This window comes from Epinephelus fuscoguttatus, linkage group LG5 (genome assembly GCF_011397635.1).
Source record: "Epinephelus fuscoguttatus linkage group LG5, E.fuscoguttatus.final_Chr_v1".
NCBI classification, from domain to species: Eukaryota; Metazoa; Chordata; class Actinopteri; order Perciformes; family Serranidae; genus Epinephelus; species Epinephelus fuscoguttatus.
This window is the reverse complement of record NC_064756.1, coordinates 22,787,088-22,811,076: the sequence shown is the minus strand read 5'-3', so window position 1 is coordinate 22,811,076 and position 23,989 is coordinate 22,787,088. Positions and strand designations below refer to the sequence as shown.

General features: G+C 42.0%; 1 protein-coding gene across 1 annotated transcript; it reads left to right on the top strand.

Moving 5' to 3' along the window:
- The first annotated feature begins 230 nt into the window (after positions 1-230).
- egln2 (egl-9 family hypoxia-inducible factor 2) lies at positions 231-14,837 on the top strand. The gene is made up of 6 exons (XM_049575849.1): positions 231-534; positions 1,040-2,519; positions 11,963-12,082; positions 12,256-12,392; positions 14,178-14,245; positions 14,343-14,837. Exons 2-6 carry the CDS (start codon positions 1,278-1,280, stop codon positions 14,393-14,395), a joined length of 1,620 nt encoding a protein of 539 aa, XP_049431806.1. The 5' UTR covers positions 231-534; positions 1,040-1,277; the 3' UTR covers positions 14,396-14,837.
- Positions 14,838-23,989: the final 9,152 nt, after the last annotated feature.

Genomic DNA, 23,989 nt, shown 5'->3' with positions numbered 1-23,989 from the left:
TGACTTAATTTTATATTCATGTTAAAATAGAAACCCTGGTAGAAATAACATGATGGTTCAACTGTATAATCAATAATGTCGCAATCTTTAAAAAGACAAAAATCAGTGTTGTTGTGGGGCGGTTTGTGTCAGTGCAGCTGAAGGTCGGCCGTAGTAGCAAGTGGTCACGTGGTCTGCAAGCACGTAAATGACAGGAGGGAGTGGAGAGAGAGAGCGGGCTGTAGGAGGGGGAGGAGGAGTGGGGGTGGAGGAGACAGGCAGAAAGTGGGGGGTGTTCATCGACACAACAGAAATCACTTTTTTTGGGTGACAGAGGGGACCTCGTTTGGCCCCGGGAATCACCCTCCGTCCCTCGGTTGAGTTGTATGTGTCAGACCGGCGACGGTCGCCGTCTACTGCCTGGATTTTATTTATAACCGACAAGAAAATTGGATGGGACGCACACACGGGCAAGACAATCCCGGAAATAACATGCGTACTCTCAGCCTGTCACGTACGCTCGCTGAGGATTTGCATTGCTGTAGGCTGCCGTAGGTAAGCATTGGGGGAGCCTTGCAGTTGAAATATACGTGTGTTTTTGACATTGCAGCCAAACACTGAATGCAGTTTACACCCTGAAATATGTTAGGTTCATTTTTTATAAAGGGCGACATTATTATAAGGCTACTAAGTTGGAAATCGATAGCTGGTGACGAAATAAAGTCATTTAATGGATGTTTCACAGTAGCCATATGAGTTATAATTATAAAAGGCTGCATTTATAGCAGACATTTTATATGTAGTTTCTATTTCAGTCTTATTTTAATGTAAATTGTTGTTGGTAAAAGTGAGTTTTATTCCAGTATTAAATATGATTAAATGTAAGCTGCAGTAAATACATGCACTTTTTTCCTTGCCCTATTTTAAATATTATGAGTAGACCTTTATAAATAGGCCTGATGCACCGTTTTAATACTGTGGACTAGATTTATTTACTTGTGACAAGCGATCTGCACTGTGCTATTAATAGGCCTAAAGTGTATCATTTTACTCTCCACAGATACCCCGCAACAAAATGTTTATAAGACGGATACAAACAAATACACAGCTTGAGAGTGTTGTATGAGAGTAGGCTATTTGGTAAAAAAAAAAAAAATAAGAGCGAGTAAAAGAGGACTTGGACATGAAACTTCTAGTGGCTGTGGCAAAGATCCTCTGTATGAGAGAAAGCAGCGGCTCAGCGAGAAAATGAAGCGAGGACGTGAGCTACGTGCGCATCCAGCAGATGACGAGATGAAATGGAGAGCTTGGGACACACGGACCCTTTAAACCCAAGCTCTTCCCTCGGATCCGTAGCTGTTTCAACCACGCAGCAGAGCGTCTTTGGAGCGGCAGAGATTCATCACACGTACCGAGCGGACATGGGGCTTAACGGCGTATGCGCGGCACCGGTCGGGAGTCCGACGGCCGCGGAGTTACTCGCGGGTCTGGCCTCTCAGACCGACTCCCCTGCAATCACAACCCCGACGAAGCTGTCTAAAACCGGCGTGCCGCTCTACAACGGTGGGGTGGTGTCTCCATCTGCCACCGTGGAGGGGAGCCACGCAGGCGTTTTGGCTCACACACCAAACGGTTACCCGGCACAGATAAAGGGGGCGGTGGGGGTGACAGGCGACCCCATGTACCCTCTCACTAGCAGAGCCTCTCTGATGGAGAACGGGGACCGGGCAGCTCATGAAAAGTGTCCTTCACTGATGAGGAGAATCAATGGTGACCTGAAAGCCAGGCAGGTGCAACAGAAACGCAGAGGCGGGGAGAATCGGGACATGGGGTCAGGAGCTCCTCATGGCCTCACAATGGAGTCACCCGGGTCAGGAAGTTCTGTGGACTCGGCTTTTGCTTCTGGGGACTCGGACTGTAAGCGGAGACGGTTGGCAGATGAAAGTGTTGCTCACAAATCTTCAGAGGCCTCCAGAGTGGCCCGAGTGGTCGCCCCGCTCGCCAACTGCAGCAACAGTTCCCATAGCAACCAAATGACTGTCAATCATGTGCACTGTGTCACTCCCCAATCTCCCTTCACCCCTCATACTAACCAGCACACCGGACATAAAGTGGCCTCCTCAGGACCGCCAGCTGCACCCAGCCAGACCTCCCCCGTCGAGGCTAAGTGCATCCCGACTCCACCACCTCCAGCAAGGGCAGGCTGGTCGGCAGAGCACATAGCCCAGCAGTACATCATCCCCTGCATGAAATACTATGGCATCTGTCTGAAGGACAACTTCCTGGGCCCTGAGCTGGGCAGCAGGGTCCTGGATGAGGTGGAGGTCCTAAACCGCAGCGGGAAATTTCGGGGTGGGCAGCTGGTGAGCCAGAAGAACATCCCCTCTCGGAGCATCCGAGGTGACCAGATAGCCTGGGTGGAGGGAGGACAGCCCGGGTGCGAGAGCATCGGGGCACTGATGGCTCACATCGATGAGGCCGTCATGTACAGCGCTGCCAATGGACAGCTGGGGGACTGCGTCATCAATGGACGCACCAAGGTGAGAGGAGGTACAGGGTGGGGACAGGTAGGGTCGGGTAAGAGGACATCAGGCAGGGGTATGTTTTCTACCAGAGAAAACACAGGCTACATACAAACCAGACAGCGTGATGACATCATTTGAGCAAGTGATTGGTTTGTGTCATGTCTGGTCTATCCTATCTCTGCTCCTCTAACGCCGACATGTAGGCAGGCAAACACACACTCACTCACAGTGGGACAACGAGCTGGGCGTCAGGTAGGATGTCAGGATGAGCCCTGCTGTGTTTCTGGCACGTGAGCTAGGTAAGGGGGGCTGTGGGCCGAGCCTTCCCCCCCAAAACTGGCACTGTGCCTGGGTTTAGGCCTGCCTAAGTTTGCCCCTGCTGTCATACCACTGGTACCCAGAAAGAAAAACTCTCTGTATCTCCTCTGCCATCACTAAATCTCTGCCTTTGAAGACAACCTCGATCAGCGCTTTCACCCATACAAACACAGCACTGACATCGTAGGAGAGATGTTTGTTTTCTTCATATTTTTCCTTTATTTCACCGCTACTACGCTGCATGCCTCAGCTCCTCTTTTCCACTGATACTTATCAAATGCAACGCACCTAAGAGTGCGCTAAACACTGAATGACTACAGAGCCTATAACTATTTTAATTCCCTCTAGTCCACAGACGGCCTGACAGGCAGTCATTTTCTCTGTCCTGCACATAGCTGTGGACATTGTTTGCAAGACAGGGAACCCCCCTCCCTCTCCTCCCCTGCAGTGACGCAGTCCTGTGTTATCTGACCCAGGTAATGTCAGTGACCCGCTCTGACTAAAGTCCAGTGTATTTTCCATCTTGAATCTGTATGTACACTCCCCAGTCAAGTCATCACTATGGTTTTTTTCCTGTAAAATGGAAAAACAGTGGAAGAGTCCACCTCTCCCTGTATTCTGTAACTATGTTATTTAAGAATATAGTGTCATGGTCCGTTTCTGTATCAGCCGTGAGTTAACCATTACGTGCCAGTCTAGACTGTTATCCAACATGTTGTCAGTGTTGCTGCAGCCCCCTTGTTCAGTCAGGATTTACAGCAGATACAGGCAATTTTGAATAGTGTGATTAAGTTAATCTGGCTTTTTCTAAATCACAAACTTCCAAATGAAAGCTCAAAAAAGAGGGAGATGGTGAAACATTAGTATTTTAATGCATTTCTGTCAGAAGAGGTCAGTTTGACACAGTGTAACCTGTGTAAAATGATCAAACTGGTGGTGTCCCACGTGGGAAATAAATCTAGGAGGGCTCTTGATGAATCCCATGTCTGATCTGATGTGGAAAAAGAGAGACTGCATTATTGCTCCCTATGGGAAAATTAGACGAAAGCTGCTACCTGCAAGCTGTCAACCCCAGGTTAACTTCTGTAGTCTCTGCCTAATCAACTGAGCTGTAAACAAGACTGTTGCGTAAGTGTTCACAAGCATACAAACAGCATTTTTAAAGCAAAGTGGCCATTTACTGTGATTAAATGCACACAGGTGTGAGAATTTGTCTGAAGTCACATCTATCTCACCTCCATGTTTGATATAAACATTCTCAGTTTTTTCTCCTCTCTTCCCAATGTATTGCCCCCACAGCCTCGTTCACCCCATCTGTGCACACCACACACAGCACCTTACCCACTGTGCACGTCGAGTCATTTACATAAGCTTGAGGCTAGTGTTTAAACAGCACTTGGTCGGGCCTGCCTCAGCAGCTTTTGCTCTCGAACGTGGGCTGACTGAGCTGCTTTCAGGTGAAACCCATGACTAGTCTGTGACAAACTGACAGCAAAACGGGAAAGCTGAGTGACAACAATGGAGGGAGGGAGCTAATATATGTCTGATTTTTCCATGATTGTGTAAATCTGTAGTTAAGAGTGCGAAATACTTCTGCCTACCGCTGAGCTGGATTCTACTGCGCACAAATGTGGTCTCACTTAGCAAAAGACATAAAAAACCCCTCTTCATCTCTTCATGCTTCGAGCTGCAGCTTCCTTTCATGACTGAAGTAGATTTAATCGGTGAAATCAACAACACATCAAAGATGTCGCATTGATTCTCCTGCCTGTTCTGAAGGAGAGGCAGCTCATTTAGTTTAAAAGAAGAAAACACTTGAGCATTGTAACCTCACTTGATCGCGATTATGCTTATAATCAGTGCATACTTTGAAGAGGTGAATATAAAATTTATGCCAGACATGTTTCTTTCCTTGTGTCGTTCAAATTGGCACTTGTATGAGGCTTGACGTCTGTTAAGAGAAGTGAAACAAGATTTTAGGACAGGAAGAGTTGCCAAGTTTGCATTGATGGGCGCCAGCCTCGTTTGATTCTTTTGTTAGGTGTTTGTCTTTACCTTCCAGAGCCTTTTTAGGATGCAATTTTGTGTTCATCTGTTGCTCACTAGGTTAATACTTTCGTTTTATGTAGCATGGTGATGACTAACTGTGTGATTCCCAGGTTAGAATTGCCAAACACCAACTGTTCTTGGCCAGATCTCCCTGTTTACCCTTGGTAGAGCAAAAAAAAAAACTTCAGTGTTGCACAATACAAAATGTCCTGACTGGGTGTTCCTGTAGGAGAGTGCGTGGCAAAAGATTCAATGATGGAGTGTACTCCAGGAGAGAGGAAGTGATGGTAAAAGAAAATAGGAGGATCAGGGAGGAGTACATCCAGATAGGTCACTGCGTCTTTTCTGCCCTCCTTATCCCTGCAACCTTTCCCTCTTGTCCTCTGTTCTGACCTCCATTCCCTTTCCTCTGTTCTTTACTTCACTCCTTCTCTCCTGCATTTTATCAACCCTCTTGTTCGTCACTCGGACAAAATATTTCCCAGCCGTTACCTTGGTAACAGGCCCATACAAAATCGAGCTCTGTATTGTGTATGAACGTGATGTAGAGGGAAGAAGAGGGGCTGGCAATGGCCAAAATAATGCCTCACCAGCAGTGGGTAATATCTCTGTACTCTGACTCATGTTAGTCAGCAGGAGCTGTCTGTGACAGACAGTCGGAAGGATCATGGTGTTAACAATGCTAACTCTGTTAAATCAGTGAAGGGTAAAGGTGGCGAAGTCTTGTACTATGTGGAAAAGACGTAACAATTCAGCGCCAGAAACAAGACACACAAAGCGGGAGGAGATAGACTGGAAGTGAGAGTGGAAGGAGCTGGGAGATGGGGTGCAGGGAGTGGGAGGATAGCGTCGATGGAGTGAGAAGGGGCGATGCAGCAGAGGCTTTGGTATAATGAGAGTGTCTGCTGCAGCAGCTTGTCCTCAGATGCCCCTCCTAGAACTCAGCAGTGCCGTCGTGCAGGCAGGAGCTTGAAGTCATACACAAACACACACAATGCAGCTACAGGCCTCCTAGCTAGCTTATATGGATGGATAGACAGACAGATACATTTCTCATTTTGGTGGTAGTTTAGTCTCAGTTCAAACAAAGCAATTCTGCTAATCCTTAGCAGATAATATTTGCCCTCAAGATGGCATTAATGACATGATTTGTGTTTATTTGGGTTTCCCTCATTGCAGCATCAACCAAAATCATTTGCCATTTGTGTCGGTCAACATTACAGTTAAATATCTGGTAAATTAACGGGACACTTTGCCAATCTTCAACCAGCTCTGTATCGTAATAACGTGGGTAGTATGTGTAAATAAACTGTTAAACGTCCCTCCATCTTACCTGCATCCACATCTCCCTGCTCATCTCTCAGCTCCAATTTCAGCAGTGAAATGTCTGCTGGCCCTTGGGTTGTTGCCTGAGCTACAGATTGTACTTCAGCATTTTCATATACCTGCCACCACTGACGCTAAGAATAAAGAAGCAGAAAGAGAGAGACAGACCTTTCCCTTTCACTTTATCTCTCAAACTCAGACCAAACTGAAAAACTAGGCAGTCCTGATCAAATATAAAAAAAGAATCTGTTACTGTATCGCCTATTTTCCCCTTAAATGTCTTCAGAAACATATTTTAGTGCACAGTTTGGCTGTAATACTAGAATTTGTGAACAGTAAGTGGCCGTCATGCTGTTATTAAAATGGAGGCTGGAAATACTGACTCAAACTGTAAAACTAAGCAATACTGAACCAAGATTCTGTTACTGTGTTGCCATTTTCTCGCTTAAAGTGTCCTCAGAAACATATTTTAGTGTAATGTTTAACTGTAATTTGAAATTGTTCGTCACCAGCCAGCTGCCATTTTGTTCCCTGGGGGACAAACAGACAAGCTCAAATTATGTCTTCCACCAGCAGGGGTGTTTATTGGTCCGGTGTGGTGCAGTGCGTTCTGGTAGTTGTAGGTTTTATACCTACTGTGCAAAAGCACATGTCATAACACTTTTTCTGTGTTTTCTCTGGTCCTGTAGCACCAATTTCAAAAGTATGTGTGTCTTCCTACTGCACAGACAGCCTAGTTGTATGAAAAGACCATCATTCCAGCAGTGAAATACTTCTTTAAGTAGTCCAGATGGTGTTTTTAAGTAAAGGCTACTTGGTTTTTGTGATTTTTTTTCATATCTAAATGTAATAACAATTAGTCGATTAATCAGTCAGTTGGCAGAAAATTAATCAGCGACTATTTAAGTAATCAATTCATTGTTTTAGTCATTGTTCAAGAAAAGTGCCAAACATTCTCTGACACCATCTGCTAATTGCCTTTTTTTTAATCTCATCTTAAGTTTACTATCTTTGGGTTTGGGACTGCTCATCAGATATAACAAGCATTTGAAGACATCACCTTAATTTAATGTAGTATCCATTTAAATTCTAAGTTTCTGACATTTACAGATCTAATATTTATTCAAATGTAAAAATAATTGTCCAGTAAATTAGATAAACAGTTCATTATAATCTTTGGTCCCACCCAACTCTGCACACTCACTTACACACACTGTATTTCTACATCATAATGTTTAAAGATGACTCATGCATAACTAGCACCATTGGGGCCAAAGCAGGACTGACTCATAAGGGCTAAGCATGGATTCATAACTTTTTTTGGTTTTATGTTCACATAATATCCAAACTAGATGACAGCTGAATATTTGTTTGTGTTTCAATTCCACCGTCTGTCCCTAATTTAAGATACAGAGAGATGCGCCTTCTCCAAATATGGTGACTGCCAAAAACATTCCAGAAGTGCAGTAACTTGCATGAAGTTCAGCCTGTTTTCTCTTGTATCAGTGCAAACAATGTGTGACCAGCCTTTGCACATTCATGGGACATTACAGATATCATTGTGGTTGGTGCTGTGTGTGAATATGGCCGATAATTTGTAACCATAGTGATGAAACCCTCTTATGGACCATTTCACTGGAATTGCATTGCTGGGTAACAGCTTGAGTCCGTGTTTACTTCCTGTCAGCTGATGTCATTGACATACACTGTTAAACATTCAACAGGATATACAAAGGGGCCCATTAAGGATGTTTATGTGGTCAAGTTTGAAACGGTCTTTAGTAAGAAAAAAAAGTGTGTCTACCTTTACACACACACACACAGATCAGCTTCTCTTGGAAGATGAAACCAGTCCGGTGTTGTTGTTTATGTAGCAGTAAATCCATAAGTATGTTAGGAAGCTGGGTACGTTAGCAGATGGCACTCACTTGGACCAGAGGTTATCATGTCCTCAGTAGCCATTATCCAGCCAGCAGCAGTAACATAGCGGTGAAATTTACTGAATAACAAGGCATGATGTGTGCCAGGACAGATATAACCTGGGAGTGACAAAGCAGTTCATAATTAAACTTAATTTACCCACTTGTATCTCATTCACTTCTCTCAAATCCAATCTGGTAGCAGCTATTAATAATGGCTGATCCTGATTTATATCATGCGCTGTGTCACCCAGGTTGCTTGTGAGTAATCACCTGTTTAAATTAAACAAGATGGCGATGGGACTTGAAGGATAGTGAATCAAGTGGTTTCAACACTGGAGATGGCAAACATCTGTCGTGCTGAAGTGTCCTTGAACAAGACCCTGGCCCTCTCCCAAGAAGGACTTGCATACTGTGATGCATGTTTTCCGATAACCCACAAGAGCTCAGGGTTGTCCCACTGTGAAACTGAGAGGACTTTGGGGGTCCTTTCAGACTTTTTGAGCCAAGTTTTCAATGTAGCAGCATTTGCTTGAAGAAGTGATCATTTCACACATGCAAACAAACATGCAGAAGTAGCACATGTGATTCGTCATTGTCATTACAAAATTGGTTGTTTCTGCTGTCAGTTACATTGATTAAGTCATGGCGGGTGGCCAACAAAATTTTGGTCAGCCCAGGAGTCCATGGCCTGACCCCATGGGTTCAACACAAACACACAAACACCAGACTCTGACCCAGGAGAGCAGCGTTTGAGAACAGCAAACAAAAACAAAAGTTGTAGCATTTGTGGCATTCAAAGCTAGATGTTTTTGTAGCATCATCCACAATCTTTTCCTAACCACAACCAAATAGTTGTGTTGCCTAAACCTAACTGCTGACACCTTCTGTGAAGATACAATGAGAAAGGCTTCCCCCTGCATTATTTTAGTGACGAACGGGGCATCAGCCCCAGCAGCAAAATGTCATGAGTAGGGATGACATGTTGGATTTAATATATTGTATATCGATATAGATATTGGACGATAGATATCCAGATCCAGATATATAACTGAGGTACTGGAAATGGTTTTGAGAGAAAAAAATGACCAACAAAACCAGACCTTGAGTAAATTCTCGAGTGTTTCCACAATCATCATGTTAACCCCTATTATCCCCGTCACAGACATGCATACAGTATATTCTTCCCCTTAGTCTTTCTCCTTGACAAACAGTGCTCGCTGTGTTTGTTCACGCTTATCTAGCCCCTCACCCCTCTCTCTACCATCGCTCCTCGTATCAGAATATGTGCGCAGCATTGGAGCTTATTTTTGTTCTCGTTCACGACAGCCTGTTCTCTATGCTCGGCTGTCACCTTGACAGCCCGGGTATCTGCCCAGCGATGCCATTAGGCCATTAATGGTTGCGCCTGGCAGACAGGTGGTTGGTGCCAATTAGACTTTAACTCACTGTGGGCACAGATGTCGGCTGAGATGAAGGCGCGAGGAGGGCAAGAACGACAGATAGGATCGAGACATGCTGTGTCACGCTGTGTAACTGAACATGTTGTGTGCGCATGTGTGTGTGAGTCACTGACAGTAGGGGATTGAAACCATGTGGATGTACGTGGAACTGGTTTGAATATTAGTGATGTGTTTTAGTGCCTGGGGTTAGTTTAGAATGACTACCATGACCCTCCTCTTAAATTATAAGCCTGTCTTGTGCAAGAGTTGGAGGACACATCATGTATGTTTGTATATGTGTGTGTGTGTGTTGTGTTTTTGCTGCAGGCTAGGGCTGAGCTGTCTGGTGTGGCATATTGCATGTTAATCGCTGTTAATTACAGTTGTTAAGACTGTTAGCAGTTTGATAAAAGCTATTTGCTAGGAAAACATTCTTCCTTAAATACATGCACACCCAGAATAATCACTCTCATCCTCATATGTGTAGAGCGAAAATCCATCCTTGAACTCATGCTCCGTAGTGCTACCAGTGGTCAGAATGTCCAGAGTGTACCTTTAACTGAAGGGCTGCTTTAATAAGAAAACACAGAAATGAAGAGATCAAATAACAGAAGTCTGGAAAAGTAAAAGAAATGTCACAGTTTTTTCCTGCAGTCTTAATAACCCTATCACTGACAAAATGATTCACTCATACTGTGATCAGCTGACAAGTTTGAACGAATCTAAATCGCATTCAGATTACTGTAATGTTTCTGATGGTCTTTATGTCTGCACACATATTTTCTTGGGTGCATTTGGTGTTAATTTTGTCGCAGCAGGTCTGCTCGTCAGTTGGAGCCCCGGAGCAAAGGGTCCAGAGTTTAATGAGCTCTGACTGCGAGCGTCGGTCAGTAATGAGAGCTGACAATGGCCGCTGAACAGAGTCACACACATCACAACCAAACTCACTTGGCTGTCATTGAGTGGGGAAACATCACAAGAGGAAGAGGGGGAGGGAGGACTGTGCGCTCTCTGACCGAAGCCCTCCTACACAAAATGTCACTTTTGTTTGCGTTTAACACACAACACAACAACAGGTGTGTTTGTCTTAGAAATCTATACGAACATTGTTTGATCTCCTCGGGGTTAGGACTCTCACATTGTAGTGCCAGGGCTTAAACGATAGCGTGAGGCGAGTCAGATCGATACTGCAGCAGTGCACAACCTGTTAGTCATGAATGATAGTGTCCCAGAACAGAGCTGAAGTGATGCAGTGACTCCTGATATGGTAACGTCTGCTTCCCATGCAGAACAATATAAGTCAGGACAGTGACAGTATCTTTTTTATAGTCAGCCTGGAGAGATAAAGCAGAAGTTATTACTCTACACGCTGCCAACGATCATCACCTAGAATCTCCTTCTGCTGGCATGTCAGTCAGTGATTCACTTGTACGCGGTCTCCTTCTCCGTCTCAGCCGAGCAGGGAAAGACTGAACGTTTGCTACAGCCACCAGAGACAGTTTGGGAAGTATTTACACAGCTGAAACATGAGCCGATGATATGTCATAGTGACACAAGCTCCGCTCAGTTTCACCCTGGTGCAGTGCATTCACAGTCCTATGGTCCTGTAACACTGACCGAATGAGTCTCATGTAGATCTCGGTTTCCTCAGGTTCCCCGGGGAAAGCAGCGCTCTCCGGCTTCATAGCCTCCGACACATGGATGTCAAGGAGGGGAAATACCAGCGCGAGACCATTGTTTGAACGTGGATACTCTATCTGCAGATCATTTCGTACAGCTGGACTCTCGTGACTGTGCTTCACAAATTACATCATGGGATAGTGTATTAAGAATGCAGTCTACCCAGGAAACACTTTATTTGGAGAAAATAAACCTCAAAGAAGTATTTTACTGCTCTTTCCATAAAACTATGCAGTAGATAGACACAAATACTTTTGAAATGAGTGCTACATAACCTTAGAAAACAGAGAAAGGGTAGGAAGAGGTAGAAAACCTACACTGCTGATCAGTGCTGCCTAGTTTTACTGTTTGATCTGAGTTTGAAAGAACGAGAGGGGCAGGTCTCTCTTTCTGCCTTTATACTCTTTGTGTCGGTGGTGGTGGGTGTATGAAAATGCGGAAGTACAATCTTTAGTTTGAGCAACATCCCTAGAGCCAGCACAAATTGGAGCTGGTAGATGAGCAGGGAGATCTGGACACTGGTAAAATAGAGGGAAGTTTACCACAGGTCATTTACACACTACCCACATTGTTACGCTACAAAGCGGGTGGAAAAATGGCAAAGTATCCATTTAAGTCATCAACCAGGATGTGTGGTCAAAAGGACAACACTTTTTATGATGGTGCATCAGGTGCTTGCTTGTGGTCTAAATGCACAACTAACAATCCTGTTCCCTCTGTTTAGGCGATGGTTGCTTGTTACCCAGGGAACGGGGCGGGGTACGTCCGTCATGTTGACAACCCTAACGGTGACGGACGTTGCATCACGTGTATCTACTATCTCAACAAGAACTGGGATGTCAAGGTACAGTCACAAGATCATGACTAGTTTGACTTACAAAATGATTAAAACAAACCTCACTTCCTCACAAAAATCATGTATTTCCAGTGAAGTCAAAAAACGCACCACATGCAGACTCAGGCTGAAATATCTCTAACTTGTGTGACTGTGTGCTCTCTCTGTATGTGCGCTTGTAGAAGCAAGGAGGGATGCTGCAGATCTACCCTGAAGGCAAAAATGTGGTAGCCAACATCGAACCTCTGTTTGACCGGCTGCTCATCTTCTGGTCTGACCGCAGGAACCCACACGAAGTCAAGCCAGCCTTCGCCACTCGGTCAGTAACTTGGGTCTCACATGTACACACAAACTCTTGATTATGTATGGGAAGAGACAGGGCACACTGCCAATACTTTCAGCTGTGTATATCTAGTATATTTTAGTGCGCTCTGTAATGTAAATACCTATACGTCTTAATTACCATATAATGAAAATAAACTGAAAATGAATTGTTGGATCATTTAACACAGTTTCCATTGAAAACATAATATTTATAATACATTTGTTATAAGTCAAGCAGGTTAAAGGCACAAAAATACACACACACATGCACACACAGAGAGGTGTATTGCTGTTTTAGCGTCCTGCCTCCTCTATTTCCTTTTTCCTGCTCTTGTCTCTCCTTAAGAATTTTGTCAGGGATGCTTGTTTCCTAATTGATTTAATCACTTAAAAGGTGACTGAAATTCAATGATATTGACCAGACACCGTTAGACACTTGTGTAAACCCCTGCGCACCTACAGTTATTTACATCGTAGCTCCAAACGATCCATCAAGGGCACGTGACACGTTCTCTTTCACTCCTGCCTTTCCTCCACTCCTCTCCATCTGACTGCTGGGGGGCGAGGTGGAGCCGGAGGCAGGAAGTATGTGTTTCCTGAGGGGGTCGGCGGGAGGGAGAAGGGAGGAAGGTTCGATTGCAGGACTCGTGCTGGAGCGGCACAGACATGAGAGACAGGAATAAACAACACAGCCCCACTGGAGAGACTAGAAACTGGAGGAGTTAACCCTCCACTGCCCTGGACATCTGCTGCAGTCTGCTGTCCGCTGTCATACAAGACTTTTTATTTTGTAACTTGTCGTCTCTAGCTGGGTCAGAACAGACCTTTCGAAGGCTAATTTTTGCCCTTCTGATTTTTCAAGGGAAAACTGGGGCAAATTGGTCATATATCTCAGACAGTTTTACTTTCTATCTTATGTCACAGCCATTTCACGGTCTTTTTATTGGCAATTTTGCTTCAATTCAAAGCCCCTCTCTAGACACGTTTTAAAGTATGTAAAATATTTTTGTTTAGCAGGGTGTCCCACATAAAAAAGCCATGAAGAGGCGAGAAGGTCTACTCTTTCTCCATTATTGAGAAATTGGGGATCTGGCCTCTGTACCGCCCACCACTGCTACTTACGCTAGGCTAATCATTGAATTAGTGTTAGAGGTAACATCGTAAAGATTCAGCTTATGATGTTTGTTAGCCTGTAGGCTAACTGGCAGTCGCTGACGCAGCTTTAATGGTTGTGAAACACTGCTGTAATGGGGTTTTTGGTAGAGGAGGGAAACTCCAAGGTCCAGTTGACATCCAAAAACTGCACACTCTATCGTGTTTGTTGTCAAAACTTTAACTATGCCAATACGAACTCTGCTGCCTGTACCAACAAGTCCGCTCAGCTCTCTGAGGTTTCAGGTTTCTTTGCCGGTGTTGAGTTGACAGCTGGTCCTCCGGGGATATATGTTTCCCATATTAGACATCGATTGGCTTTCGAATTTATGATGTACTTAATCGAACTTGCCTGAATCTCAGTTTAAGGGCAAGTGCACAGACATGGCCGCCTTCAGTAGAAGAATGTGAAAACACCTCTCTAGTGACAAACTTTGCGCAGATACAAGTCAGTGTAGTCAAGGTCAGACATTTTAGGGGATTTAAACAGAAGAAAAACACACCTGTAAGCGGAGGGAATCATTTGTGACACAGCTCAGTTTTGTCTCCTAGTTATTTATTGTACTGACTAAAGAGATTAGCTTTTGACCAAGTGTTTTTAACATCTCCTCTTCCTTGTGTTTTACAGCTATGCCATCACAGTCTGGTACTTTGATGCCAAAGAGAGAGCTGAAGCTAAAGAGAAATACAGATTGGGTAAGTTTTTTAACAGTCGTAGTGTTAATGTATCACCTCTTTAGTGCAAATTAATATCCTATGTGACTAACATGCTCTTTCTCTATTGTTTGTGCAGCAACAGGACAGAAAGGTGTTCAAGTGCCTGTCACCCAAAACAGCAGGACATAAATCTCATCCAATTATTGGAGAGCACTCTGAAAGTATTATGTGCCTTCCTGGACTACTAATGGACGTCACGATGGAAAAAGGGAGACATCGTTAAAACTGTCAGTCACCAACGCAGCTCCATGCCACTCTTACAGTGTCAGCTGTCACATTCACATCAAGGACTGTGATGTAATGATTTGCTGTCACGTGACGAGGCTGCTGATCAAAGACGTGGCAGATACAGAGCACAACAGACTTGATTGTGTGGCCAAGGTGAGATCAGAGTTGCGCAGAAGTTGTGGCAAAAGGAGAAGAAAAGAACTTCAATATCTTGCTGAATCAAGTATGAAGACAAGAAACTAAGAAAAAAAAACAAATCTCCTTAATTTTATTTTGTTGCAGTTTTGCCTGTTTGGTTAGCAGTGATGTTGTGATGTATTAAGAAATTATTGTTTTACTCTGATCTGGTGTCATTTTTAATTCAAACACAAGGAGCATCAATGATGAATCAGTGGGAAAAGGGGAGCAAGGAGAAGAAATCAGCAGCGTTGTCCCTGAAATTCCATATCTCTCATTGTGTGTTATGTGATCCCCTTGTCTCATGACGTGGGCAAATGTGTATGTGTGGTCAGTGTAAAAATAGAGGCACGGAAAAGAATGGAAAGTTGCCCTTTGGCATTTATTCAGTCAGTCCAGGCTCAAGCACTAAACTTAAACATTACAGGGACGCACTTAAAACTTGCATGAGGACAACTCAACACTGTAGTTTTACCCTACATAGCACACTAAGTGAAGATCAAGAAGTGTTTCTGGACTTTATTACAAAAACAGACAACTTTCTGCAACAGCCACAAAATCGCTCAATAGTAATCCAGCATGGGTCTTTCTTTTTAGTATTGTTTTTGCAGTTGGAATGTATGAAGCAGATTTTCAAGACTGCATGTAGAGTACTCAGAGGTTTACTACATAACGGATGTGCAGTGCCCTGTATAGGACGCGGCTCACACTTTAGGGGAGACACCCCAGGTGAAAATGTAGTCTGGTCAATTTTGAGATTTTGGGCTATTTTGCATCCATAAGAGACATTCAGATGAGTGGAAAGAAAATGTCCAAAAACACATTTAGGTGTTTATTTTCTCTGGAAATATATGCAAAAATCATACTTGATTAGATAATACCGCATTTGCATATTTAACCCTTTGAAACCTGAGCAAATTGGCTTAATGTCTTCTAAAAAAAAAAATGGTAGGAAGGCAATCAGCAAAAACAGAAGAAATGACTACACTTTTGCAAGAAATTAGTAGATAAACAAAAAAACAAGAAAATTTGTAAAGTAAAAAAAATGTGAAAAAAATTGTCACAACAAATGAAGGGGAAAAAAACAAATTAAAAAGCTTGAAAAAGTGCTTAAAAATTATTTTTAAAAATTCTGAAGCATCATTTTAAACTGTAATATTCATAATTATAAATATTGATTTTTCCCTATTTTTTTAATATATATATATATTTTTTATCTATTACTTTTTTGCAATTTGTGAGACATTTCTCATCAAGTTGCTCATTGCATTTTTTCCTATGTTTGTAAAAGAAATCGCACCAATTCGCTCAGGGTTCAAAGGTTTAAATACTTGGCAAAGGTGTATTAAAGCAGCACAAGAACAGTGATGTCGCTCCAGGTTTCTAAGGGTTAAACAAAATTAAAAAGAAATTGTGATACAAAAAAAATAATCGTCTTAATAGTAAAGTAATCAAGATATTGTGAAGATTTAGCATGATATCTATCAGTTAAATTTTTTATCCTACTCATCTGTCTTATTTTTTTGTCTAAAAATGTGTGGAATTTGACAATACATATATTTAAAGGCCATTTTCTCACACTCTGCGCCAGAAATCTCAGCTTCAGTATCACTTACATACAGCAAACGTTTCAGTTTTATTCCTCTCTATATTCAGAACGTTTTTACAGAGGAGGTTGTTCACGTATCACTCACAGCCGGATTTATAGAGCATTTTAATCCTAAGAAAATGTTGAAAATTGATGAGTGATCCCAAAACCCCCTCTTTAAAAACCTTCGACTCTGATGTGTCAATAAAATAAGAATTTTGAGCCTGGCTTTAATCAATGCTCAGATTTTTGTTTTTTAAATGTATGCAAATTAGTGCATGTTTAATAAGATAAAGAATCATTTGTATATTTAAACATAAAGATTTCCAAAAAACTTGGAATACAAAAAAATAATCGTCTTAATGTAAGTAATCAGCTGGGGACGTTTCATAGTGATATTTATTAGTTACCCACTCACCTGTAGTGTCTCCCCCTGAGACAGAAGGCAAGCTTTCCAATGACGAGAGTCTAAACAGGGTTTGATGTTTGATGAGTGTGCTCTTTCTCTTTCTGTGTGGGTGTGTGGGTGTGGGGGTGTGTGTACATTAACTTGTATGCACACCCAGATTGACTCTTACCTGTTAACAAGATAGAAACAGTATGTAACAGCAGTGCGGACACTGTCAGACAAAACTTGTGCCCTAACAAAAGACCATTTACAGTATAAAGCACAGTTAAGATACGCTGCAGGGTCACACTGCCTGCTTGTGTGTGGGATTGACTGTTTGTGTGTAAATGTGTACTTGCACATGTATGTGACAATTTCTGCTGTCTCTAAGAGGGTGGCAGGTCTCAGTGTATTTTAGACTGGTTTAAAGAGAAGGTTATTTTTAAATAAGCACTTTATTGTTTGTGTGAATGATAGAAAAACTATAACTAAAAATGTAGATTAATGCCTTTATGCTGTGGAAAATATGGTCATTCAAATGCAATAGAAACTAAAACAATGAGAACAAATTAAAATGGTTTGCCTTTTTTTTTTTTTTTTTTGAATATTTAATTAAAACCCGTCTGTTTCTGTAAACAAAGAATTTGTAATTGATTTACTGGGAAAAGAAAATCTCTGCATCTGTATCCCAGTTATATTCAGCTCGAGAGACGAGACCGAGACAGCCGCACCAGGCACGTTTTCGAAATAAAGTCAGCCTCAGTCATGTGTGAGGGATCAGAACACAGGAAACTAATTGCGGGGCATGCTTTGAATATCAGAAACCAAATCTTTCTGGAGATGGCACGTGCTGAAAATAAACACCGACAGCCTCTTTAAAAGTCTGTCGGAAGAGTTTTCGGTTATTGGCTTACTAGACTTGGCAAACTTTTTTAAGCTCCTAGACTTATTGGGAAGGAAAGTACACCAAAGTGCTTGTGTAATTAAGTTCCAGTTTGAGAGACAAAAATCCCCAAAACAAATCAAAACAACAAGTTGGCTTTTAATTACAGCAGACAGCCTGAGTAGTGCAGGGCAGTGAGGAGGAGATTATGGTTATTAATAAACTTTGTGCTTTGTGAAATATGACAGGACACAGATACACTTGGCAGCAGGCATGTTAAGTATCATCATAATCAAACACTGACAGTAAAGATGATTTTGGTAGTGTCAAACATGTTGAGACCCATAAAAAACAACTCTTACAAACACTCAAGAGGAGTCTGCATTGTCTCAACATACAACAGAAAGAAATGTGGGTGTTCTAGTGAATTTAAACACAGACAGCACCTGTATGTGACTGCAATATTTGCCGACAGATAAAGCCAAATTTGCCCTTTTGACTCCCACTGTGCGGTAACTTAGACTCTGCCCGGCTCTGCATGACAGAGTAAACAGTTGAAGTCAAACCAACAGACTGAAAGTGCCTGATTCAATAAGGGTTTATAAGAGTTGACAAAACACACAGTGCTGCGGTTTCGTCCTCTGCTAATCGATGTTTGCTTTAGTGTCATACGAACCACAGTATCAGAAGGCTTCGGTAGAGATCTGTCTGCTGCTGGGTTAGTATTTTCAAGACATTTGTCACTTCCCTTACTGTGCTTTTGATTCCTCAAGTCTGTTTGGTGAATTAATGAAAAGAAATTACGTTAGGGTACAAGAATGTTTGTGGGATTCCAGATTCCAACACCAGGGCCAATACACATACAAAAAGTGGAATAAGCAGGATAGCATTTTCCAAATCCACAGGATTTTGTTGGATTCAAGGTCAGATTGAAATGATAACTTGACAAAACCAGAGCTGATGAGGACCAGCGGGGTTTTGTAGAACAAATAATGAGCTGCAAATGTTTTGAGGAGCCTTTGAACTGTGTGGGGGAGGATTATTTAGAAGCTCTTCATCAGAATAAGGACACGAAATTGAATTAAACAACAAAATGCAAAGGTTAGTTAGTCAGCAGTAGGTTAATTAACAATTTTGATAATGGATTTAATGTGTAAGTCAGTTTTAAGCAAAGAAAAATGCCAAGAATATGAGGATTTGCTGTTTTTCTCTTGGTTGACTTCGACACCTTGGGCAGGCGCCACCGTTATTGTCACTATAACTGCACAGTTACACATTTGAAGTTTTAAGAATATGAGACCACATAATGAGAACAAAGATATCTTACTTTGTGGGTACGGACACAATTTTAGATACACACACGTAATGGAAAGATTACGCAAGCGTGTCACACTGACCGTCTCAGTCATCACCCTGGTGCAATGATATCAACTCAACGGACAACTCTGCTGAACAAATGGTCCCCCAGATCACACTGCCACTGACACAGAAACACAGATGGTGTTCATCCGTGTGTTTACACACACAAACAAACTGTCTCAATGGAGTGAATTCCCTCGGCGGAACATAGTCTAGTTGTGCAACCTGCTTTCTCCTCTAACACACACACACACATGTATGATATTAAAAAGCCAAACAAGTACAGTCTAAACGTGTGTTATCACTCTTATCACATCATGTATTGAATTACATTTTATTACATTTTCGAGGTAGAGTTTGCCTCTTTTTTAGGAAATGGGTGTTCACAACATACTGACACAGTCAATTAAAAATCCATTCATAATATTTTGTATATGCCCAGTTGAATTTTGTTATGACAATGTGTGGTTATCACAACCCACAGCACACATGGATTTACATCACGACACACCATTTGAGAACCACTGATATAAACAATGCACCTTGTGACTCTGGCTGCTGTTTTGGCTGCTCTCCTCCAACTTCCTGCTTTACTCTGCACATTCCTGGAGCCTGACTGGAAATATGAACCATACAAGATGAGCTGTCATAGTAGAAGAGGAAACTCAGATGTCACCCAGGAGGCTAATGCTTCTGTTGTAGTTCCAATACAGTAGGGCTGTTTGTGTGAGCTGGTTTTAATACTAGTTTTCATTGAATAAAAAAATCCAAACCTCTTAAATGAAGACTGTCTAAAAACAAGCAACCATGAGAGAACTTGGCCTAAAAACATGGTCCAAAATTGGCTAAAACTTTGGCACAAATCAGGAACTACTGTATCTGATTAAACAAAGTGAAATAAATTAATTAGAGAACAAGCAAACTTATAAACTCTCAGTATCTGACAGATTTAGAATTCCCTTCACTGGCCGAGTTTGTGTACACATACAAGGTGTTTGACTCCGGTTCTTTGTTGCTTTGAGTGTACCAACACAGAAAAAAACATACAGCTAAAAACAAGGATAACAAAGCTGGGCAGAGGTAAGACAAACATTACAACTATATACATATCCACCCATCCATTCTTTTTCTGTAGAGTCGTGGGGGGGCTGGAGTCCATCCAAGCTGACACTGGCCAGGAGGTGGAGTACACCTTGGACAGGTTGCCAGACTATCACAGGGCTGACACATGAAGACAGATAATAATAATATATCTTTATTTGTATAGCACTTATCTGAACAAGGTTACAAAGTGCTTCACAAAGTGCACGACAATAAGACAACAATAACAATACCATATTTAAAAAAATGCTAAGAGCTAAGAACAATAATGTGTACATAGGCAAAAAGAGAACAAAAGGAAATAAATAAAGTACAAATCAGGCATTTAAAGGGAAAGCTTTCCTACAGAAATATATCTTAAGCAATGATTTGATAAGAGGTAATTTGCCAGCCAGCCTAATCTCCTCAGGCAGAGAATTCCAGAGTTTCAGGGCCTAGATGGCAAAAGCCCGGTTACCTTTAGTTACCATCCTCGATCTAGGGCAGCTAGTGAGGGTAGGCCTGAGGATCTCAGGTCACGACTTGGAGCATAGGTATACAGAAGCTCAGCTATATCCTACTGAGATCCGGGCTTTTGTGTGGTTTTAATTCCTCTTAACTATTTGGGATCAGTAGGATCTGATAAGTGTAAAAAAAACTAAACATCGTAAATGATAATAAAGTGCCAATGTCTTCAAACGAGTACTTCCTAGTTAACAGTGTCTTAGCTTGTTACTGTTGCTAACAATTGGTAAAATTTCTATGGCATATCAAACTACAAATATTATTCATTATAAATAAACAAGTTTCGACCATAAATGGTCTCACTCAGCTTTTGTACCTTGTCCACTTTAGTGTCAGGATCAGCTGCAGCCTGACTTGGCAGAGATGGCTGCCATCTTGTTTTTACATGGATTAGTGTATTGTGGTCTCACTACCACTAGATGGCACAAAAAAGTGTCCTGAACAACGACAACTGGCCCAAGTTAAGCAGAATGAAGTACATATATAAATAAACCCATAATAAGATGTCCTCATATGAGGACGCAGGGTCTCAGGAGGATACAACTGGGGGCTAAACCATGTTGAGCTTTAAAAGTTATTCATTCATGCTCACATTTACACTTACATATGGACAATTTAAAGTCGCTAATAAAGTTAATCTGCGTGTCTTCAGACTGTGGGAGGAATCCTTAGCTCCTGGAGAAAACCTACGCTAACATGAGAACAGTCGAGTACAGCAAGACACTAGTGCATTGGTGCAGAGTGCAAGGGGTGCTGTCATTAATATCAAGTGCTTTGAACACATTTCTGTCTGTACTCAAGAACCCATTGAGGTCCGACAGCCACCCCTAACTATGTCTGGTTATCCATCATTGTGTGCGATCGAAATGTCCCAGATCATCTCTGGGAAAAAATGTCAAGAGGGCCGAATAAACATGCTGATGATTATGCTACTTAGAATATGAGAGCCTCTCTGCTTTGTCTGTATATAAACAGTGTAGTGTGTTCTGTCAATGCCCCGACCTTCTAGTAATAACAAGGGAGGTGTATGATGAGGAGCATTTGCTCATTAATATGCTGCAGAGACTGAAGTGTCTTACCTGTAATGGTGTGTCTGTTGTATTGGCTGGATATTTACATCACCCCAGGCTACTTTGGTTCTTTCTAAGGAGTGTGAACCACATAAAACACATCATTGTATTTTAAAGGCGTTGTATCTGACTGGAGGGGGTGATTTCAGACAGCCACATGGCAAAGTATGTGTTCATTGCTGTCATCTCTCTCCACCTTGTGGCTCATTTCCTTCATAGCAGTGAAGGTCTAATTCTTCCTGTAGTGTCACGTGTAACCACCAGAGGTCAGACCGTAACATGAAAAGCCTTTATGTGTGAACTACTGTTTATGAATGGAGCTCTTTGTGGATTTGGCTTCATGTAAGCTTTGCGCGCAATTTCTCCCCCTCTCTGCCTCTGTTTTTATATGGGCTGTATGGATTGTGATGGAACACACACACACACACGCCCAGGCAGTACTGAAAACACACACAGCACGTGAGATGTTAGCAGGTGCACTTACATAATAGAAACACAGTTGGCACTTGCTTGGTGTCCTATAGCTGAGCAGTACATGATATTTCTGACTTTCTACATTCTGTCAGCAAGCATTACATCAAGGGTCTTGACTTGGGTCTGAGATATTTTTGTTTTTCTTTTGCACTCTGGTCACAATGATGCTATCCTTCCTAACTATTATAACTATACTATATAACTCGCATTACTTACTACTATAAATAGTAGACCATGCTGATGCTATTCTGTGCCTTGTGGCTGGGTGTGCAAATACTGACTGCTGGCTGTCTCTCTCTGGTTTCTAATACTGGTTTTGCATAACTCCTACATCAGTCCGTGCCAATTTTTCTGGCATTTTTACATGTTGTTCTCTCTTTTGTGCAAATTTCTAAAAGTCGTTTGGTGAGTCATCTGTGTTTTGTTGCGACCCGACATTTTCAATTAATGGTTTACGTCAGGGATGTTCCACTACTCTCACACGCTGTTTTCCCAAAACATTTTTTAAGTTTCAATATGTCTTACTTTGGGTGTGTTTCCATATTTTCTCATTATTTGACTGTTCCATACACTTGGGACAATTTGGGTCCACTAAGTTTCAGTGTGACTCCAGACTTTAGAGTAAACATTATCATCATCCAGGGGCCATAGCAAGTAGCTTCATCAATAGCTTTTTAGTCAGGAGCATTCTTGTCATAGATTTAATTGCAACAAAAGGAAAAACAGTTATGCTTGGCGCTGATGGCTCCGCTCTTAGGATGCTTCCTGGATTAGACAAGCAGCATGCTAAGCCCAAAGTAAGACATTAAATACCATTTTGACCTTTCAGTCATGTTAGGACTCCATGAAGCCATGCAGCAGGATAAGTGAGTGGGACATCATATTCAAATGGGCCGCCTTGTTGTGAGAATGGTATGTGATTGGTACGTGACTGATTAGAAACAATTATTTAATCAGAGGGCTTTCATCTGATTACAGCTGAGGCGTATTACTTCTGTGTCCTAAACTAACACCATGCTTCATTTATTAGGCCTATTACAGGATCAGTGTCGGGGATTAAATGCCCGCATAAATTTAACTATAATCAGTTCCAGGTACTGAAAAAATATATAATTGCATCACAGTTACTAATGAAAATGTTGGTGATTACAAAGACGTTGTATCTAAATATGCTCTTTTCAGTGAAACGTTTATATGTAGACTAACATTAACTCTGTTGTTTGCATCCTTTCACCGTGCAAGGATGCCTCTTTTGGCCAGAGCCATTTTTTTCTGACATTTTTCATCTTTATTGCCCTGTTCAAAACATTTGTTAGAAAAGTAATCAAATGTAATAAGTAACTTTACTCTGATGAAGTCATTAAAATGACACATTACATTTTTAACAGGGTCACTAGTAATCTTTATTGCATTACATTTAAAAAGTAACCTATCCCAACACTAACTGGGATACAGAAAATTAGATTTTACTAGTCCATACCTTTGTCACCTTCTACCTATGCCAATCCTTAATGCCTATGTGCAGTTTCACATAGATTGACCACGTCAGTGAGTAGAAAAACGTGGGACAGACAGAATGACTGACTGACAGAATGACACACTGACAGTTTCTGTGATTATGTACAGCATACCATACCATGACTTAGTCATACCAAAAATTAGAAAAAAACAACAACATTGGTCCACAGGGGGAGCCACAGCGATCGGTCACATTTTAGCCATTTCTAAGCATTTTTCTGTTGTTATAGCGCCACCCAGTTGCCAATTAGAGTTAAATTTCTCCAGTCACCTTGAGGCCTCCTGTTCTACATATCTACCAAGTGTAGTAAAAATCAATATGGCGGTTAGGCCTAGATAAGAAATTAGCTCTCTGGGGCCCCCATTTTGTTTGATGGGGTCAATAATGGAGGGATCCCCTCAGATTATGTGTGGTCATATGCCTACAAAGTTG

Coding starts and splice junctions, on each gene's coding strand:
- egln2 (XM_049575849.1), top strand. CDS start 1,278: ATGGAGAGCTTGGGACACACGGACCCTTTAAACCCAAGCTCTTCCCTC. Junction 2,520..11,962: donor TCATCAATGGACGCACCAAG/GTGAGAGGAGGT, acceptor CCCTCTGTTTAG/GCGATGGTTGCTTGTTACCC. Junction 14,246..14,342: donor TAAAGAGAAATACAGATTGG/GTAAGTTTTTTA, acceptor TTGTTTGTGCAG/CAACAGGACAGAAAGGTGTT.